The sequence below is a fragment of the Stegastes partitus genome, unplaced genomic scaffold (assembly GCF_000690725.1).
Source record: "Stegastes partitus isolate 25-593 unplaced genomic scaffold, Stegastes_partitus-1.0.2 Scaffold1260, whole genome shotgun sequence".
NCBI lineage: Eukaryota > Metazoa > Chordata > Actinopteri > Pomacentridae > Stegastes > Stegastes partitus.
Genome location: NW_007578991.1, coordinates 160,485 through 166,272, shown reverse-complemented (window position 1 = coordinate 166,272; position 5,788 = coordinate 160,485). Strand labels below are relative to the sequence as shown.

General features: G+C 45.9%; 1 protein-coding gene across 1 annotated transcript in view; it reads left to right on the top strand.

Annotated features, from left to right (window-relative positions):
* Positions 1–3,489, top strand: part of dyrk2 (dual-specificity tyrosine-(Y)-phosphorylation regulated kinase 2) — an 11,111-nt gene extending 7,622 nt beyond the window's left edge. Inside the window, exons 3-5 of the mRNA XM_008297941.1 lie at positions 517–906; positions 987–1,077; positions 1,762–3,489. Coding sequence (XP_008296163.1) covers positions 517–906; positions 987–1,077; positions 1,762–2,411 — 1,131 coding nt within the window. The 3' untranslated portion in view covers positions 2,412–3,489. The remainder of the gene's footprint in view (positions 1–516; positions 907–986; positions 1,078–1,761) is intronic.
* Positions 3,490–5,788: the final 2,299 nt, after the last annotated feature.

Genomic DNA, 5,788 nt, shown 5'->3' with positions numbered 1-5,788 from the left:
TTCCTTTACGGTTGTTTTCTTTCTCGTGTGGTCGCTTTTGTGTCACTTTCTATCTTTATTCATCATTTTTATTCATTTGTCATCATTTCATTTATTTTTAGTTCATTTATCTTTGAGCTTTTTGTGGTTTCTTGGTCATTTCTAGTATTTTGTGGTCATTTTTACTCCCCTTCTGTTTGTTTTCCACGTCTTGATCATTTTTAGCATCTTTGTGGTTGTTTTTCATTATTTGTGACACTCGCCCATAATATTGATGCTGAAAGTTGGTTATAGAGGAAATGAACAGAAACCAGGTCCAGTGTTCAGACTGAGACACCTGGATGGATGTAGAACTGATCTGGTGTCAGGTTCTAGCAGAACTCAGATGTGTTCTTCCTCCTAAATGTCATGTGTCTATCTGCTGTACTGATAAAGTTCTGAGGCTCAGAAATGATGGAAAAAGTCCATTAAGGTGATCAATCTGGACCCTCCTCTGTGGACTTTAACAACATCTGGGTGTCTGTGTCGGTTCTGCAGGTGGTGAAAGCCTTCGACCACAAGTCTCAGGCCCACGTGGCTCTGAAGATGGTCCGCAACGAGAAGCGCTTCCACCGGCAGGCGGCCGAGGAGATCCGGATCCTGGAGCACCTGAGGAAGCAGGACAAGGACTCGAGCATGAACGTCATCCACATGCTGGAGAACTTCACCTTCCGGAACCACATCTGCATGACCTTCGAGCTGCTCAGCATGAACCTGTACGAGCTCATCAAGAAGAACAAGTTCCAGGGCTTCAGCCTCCCGCTGGTCAGGAAGTTCGCCCACTCCATCCTGCAGTGTCTGGACTCGCTGCACAAGAACCGCATCATCCACTGCGACCTGAAGCCCGAGAACATCCTCCTGAAGCAGCAGGGACGCAGCGGCATCAAGGTCAGGAGGCCGAACCAGGAAGCACGACGCCGCTTCCGTCCTTCAAATCCCAATAAACCGTCTCCTTTGTCCCCCCGCAGGTCATAGACTTTGGTTCCAGCTGCTACGAACACCAGAGAGTTTACACCTACATCCAGTCCAGGTTCTACCGAGCACCAGAGGTCATTCTAGGTGAGAATGAGAAGCTCTCTGTTGGCTTCAGCTACGAAAGGTTCTGATAAAGCCGAGAACAGCGACAGATATCATAGATTTAATCCCCATAATGTTGTATTTTAATTAGATATGTCCACTGGTTTCCATTAGTTTCTGTTCTAATTAACTTTTCAGCCACTTTCAACTCACAAAATGTGATGTTTTAAGTTAAAAACTCTCAACATAAACATCATTCGTTGGGCTTATATTGTCCAACTATTTGGTCTGTGCACATTTTTGTTTTTAATATTTACAATAATTCCACTGAAAATTCTGCAATTTTTGTCCAAATTATAATAATTATTGTCCAAAATTTGCCTGAAATGTTAATCCTGACAAATTAGCGTTTCTCCAAATTTAACATTTATGCATCTTTACAGAACTAATTTAAATATTAAGATTCAGACCATTTTATTTGTGTATAAAGACTAATTTAAGTTCTAGAGGAAAACAGCCGACATCATCGTATATGCCACAGTTTTACTCGTTTAGACTGATAATCATCTGGTCCTTAACGAGAATCACACAAAACTCCAAGACAACAGTATGAACTGGACAGGGAAGTTGAAGCACCTAAATGTTGATGTGGTGGATCATCCAAGGTTCTGATTACGGTAGAACATCCGTCCTTTGGTCTAACAGTTGGGTCTGTGTTCCGTCCAGGCTCCAGGTACGGGATGCCCATCGACATGTGGTCTCTGGGCTGCATCCTGGCCGAGCTGCTGACCGGCTACCCGCTGCTGCCGGGCGAGGACGAAGCCGACCAGCTGGCCTGCATCATCGAGCTGCTGGGCATGCCCGGCCAGAAGCTCCTGGACGCCTCCAAGCGAGCCAAGAACTTTGTGTCGTCCAAAGGCTACCCGCGGTACTGCACCGTGACCACGCTGCCCGACGGCACCACGGTGCTGAACGGCGGGCGCTCGCGGCGGGGGAAGGTACGGGGCCCGCCGGGCAGCAAGGACTGGAGCGCGGCGCTGAAGGGCTGCGACGACCCGCTCTTTCTGGACTTCCTCAAGCAGTGTCTGGAGTGGGACCCGGCGCTCAGGATGACGCCCAGCCAGGCGCTGCGGCACCAGTGGCTGAGGAGGCGGCTCCCGAAGCCGCCGACGGGAACCACCGTGGGGGAGAAGACCTCCTCGTCCAAACGGGGCACCACCACCACCGACGGCGCCTTCACCTCCATCTCCAAGCTCGCCACCACCTCCTCCACCACCACGTCCTCATCCTCCAAAACCAGGACTAACTTGGCGGCGATCACCGACGCCAACGGAAACATCCAGCCCAGGACGGTTCTGCCCAAACTGGTCAGCTGAGAGTGAATGCACCCCGCTCGCTGTGGTGGGAAATGAAAGCTGTGCTCGTGAGCGGCCAGCTGGAACTGAATTAAACTGGACTGTCCAGTTGTGAAGAGCGTTTGGTTTTGTTCAGCGTTGTCGGGGTGCGTTCAAGACAAGTACAGTCGTGGAAACTTGGCGTTGTGGTGTTAAAATGTGCAGAGTGGCCAGGCTGGGATGTGAGCTGGGCTGAAGGAAACCTGGTGAAACTGGGGTGCGTTCAGACGCCTCGAATTCTCAGTCCTGTCTAAAAAAAAACAAACAAAAAAAGACACGAGTTGTTCTACATTTTGAGCGGCAAGACAGGAAGCGACCACACGTCTGAGATGACGTGGAGCTGCTCAGACAATCAGAACACACCACACCACTCTGTAGCTCCAAACCCACAAACACATCACAAAACATGGTGCTCATGGAGGGAACAAGGCTTTTTAAAATGTTTTTTAGCACAGAATCTTTTTAGCTGAGTTGATTACACACCAAAAACAACATTTTATGACTTCAGTCTTACGAGGATATATGTCCCGAGGGCTTTACAGAGAAGGTTTACGAAGGTGGATCCAAAGGTTCTGACGCTTTGCCTGTACGAACTTGAATTTGAATTTGGCAACCGTCCCCTTCAAAGTATTGTGCAGCGACACTGTGCTCCCAGTGCTCCTGCAACACTCGTAACAGTCCCTGGAAGTCCCTCTATGTGAACATATCAAGCACTGCAGTGGGAACCGAATTTCCTGAACTGTGTCAAAGTGGCGACCCCTCAGCTCGAGTTCATTTTGGGATAAGAGGAGGAAGTCATGCGTAACACAGGGTTGCTTCACGAATGCTGCTAACTGTTAGCAATGAATACGCTAGCGAATAGCAGCGTTAGCAGCAAAGATGACCCTAGAAAAAGTGCATCGTGGCTGGTTGTTCAATATTTTCCTGCTACATACCCTCGAAAACAGCGTAACAGCCCAATTAGCAGCGTTATAACAGGCCGCTACGCTGTTATGACGCTAGCAAGAACCCTGGTCACATGACATCCTGACGTGTTTCACGACCACGACGCTCCACAAACCGTCTCAGAACACTTTGGTCACCTCTCGTATGTAGTTGACAGACAGAAAAGGTTCATATATCCTTATAATGCTAAAGCTGTGCAGCAATTAGCTTGCTGGTTTTTGTTTAATGTCAGACAAATAACTTTGTGTTGCTTCTCAGTTTGGGGGGACGCCGTCAATATTTACGACTTAAATGACGCGTAATCAAAGATCCGAGAACCCCGGCTGAACCATCTACCTGTTAGCTGGCTAACTTTCTTAGCTAGTGTTTGTTTTACAGCGTGTAGCTAGCCTGTGTTCTCATGCTAGCATAGTGCCTGTCAGCTGGCTAACTGTTAACTGGCGCTGGTTAGTTATTAGACAGCTATTTGTTTGTGCTTAGCTGTTGTATCGCTACCTATTTGCCGTTTAACTGGCTAGCAGTTAGCCCGGCGACCGTTCAAGTCAGTCAGCTAGCGACAGCTGGCTCACTGTTTTAGCCTTTTTTGGGCAGTCTGGTGGCTAGCCTTAGCCTTTTTTAGCCATAGCATGTTAGCTCTCCACTGCCTGGCCTTACGAAGCACAGACAGAATGACGAAACGTTTTTAATTTCCACACTTTAGTGTTTTAGCATGTTTTTGTTGTAGGGTTAGCAGAACAGGAAGCAGGACAAAAACGCCTGAAAAGAAGGATGTTGAGGTTTACAAACGCCATTTTGTTCCTCTTTTGATGAACTTAATGTGATGATTAAGGGGACAAAATGGCCGTTGGAGGAGCGGCGAACATAGACAAGGTGGACGAAAGGTGGTTTTACGGACAAGTTATAAATAATCACTCAGATCAAAGGGCTGCTTTAACCCTCTGAACCCCGAGTAGCTTCTGGGCTTCATTTGCTCCCGTCATGCTTTGAAACTGAAAAAACCTGGAATCACACGTGCATGAGGACTTTAGGTTCTATATATATATATATATATATATGTATTGGTATTTGCATGTTTACAACCTCTACTCTGCGTTTCAACGCTAGAACCTGGTTTCACCTGAAACTAGCAGTCTGGCTGACAACCTGCTGCTCTGTTCACCGTTTTTGAGCCGCATTTTATTCTCCGCTACTTCTGAACTAGTTTTGGCAAATTTTCAACAAAACACACAGAACAAAGTGATTTTGATTTAAAATAATCACAATTTTAAGCTTATATTTGGTTTACTATTGGAACAACATGACTTGTTTATGATTGGCTGTAAATTGTGTAATTTTACTGCTTTTTTTTTATTTTTGTAAAGACAAAAAACCAAACAAACAAACCCTAAAACATGCCGATAAAACCTGCTGGCGGGTTCTCGGGTTCGGAGGGTTAATAGGACAATAGGAAATAACTGAGTTGTGAATTAAAAGGGGGTAAATCAGTTTTAAATAATAATGTTATTGCTGGGAACAAATAAAAAGGAGGACACAGAAACCTCAGGACACCAACATATAACAAAACAGTGTTGGTTTAAATTGGGAAGCACAGACAAATGGAACTTCACAGCTTTAAATCGTCTATTTAATCCATTTGAAAGGTGTTTTTATGCGCGGTGATAGCCAAACGTTAGCTTCCATATCGGCCAAGTACAGAGAAATGTGTGACGACCAATTTTAAGGCTGTTTGACTGTTAGCGTGACGAACTCAGCCGACGTGTAAATAAAAAAACATAGAACAAAACTTCTGTGATCCGCGAACTCAAAACGTGCCGCAACAAGCGGGCGGAAACGCTTCAGTCAACGCTGCAGCTAGCATGTGATGCTAGCATGTGAGTGAGTTATGCTTCTCCAAAGATCGACGACTTACACAGACGTCCACTAGGGGGCGACGTCACATTTATCAAACTAGCCGCTAGCTGTTGGACGCACAGGTCGTTGGGATTTAGGGTTCCTTCAAAGTAATAAACACCCATCAGAGAATTTAGGTGTCAAAATAAAACTCTTGTCCTTTTTAAAAAAAAAGGGCCCATTCACAGCAGAACGTGTAGAACGCTTTATTTGTTTTTATGTGTTTCTGGAGCTCGTAGCGCAAATTTTAACAGAATTTCGGGGATAAAAAAAAACAAAACAAAAAAAACCTTTGATTACCACAATCTCATCAACCCATACTCGAAAGAGTAAAGGTGCTAACCGGAACCTTCTCAGCAATGCCATAGAAGAACCATTCCACGAAGAACCTTTTAGCAAGAGGTTCTCTCGAGAGCCATTTCTGCGAGCCGTTCTCTAAGAACCCCCAACGGTGCCTCAAAGAACCATCGAAAAATGGTTCCTGTAGGTACCACAGATGGCGCGCAACAACTTTTCTTTAGGAA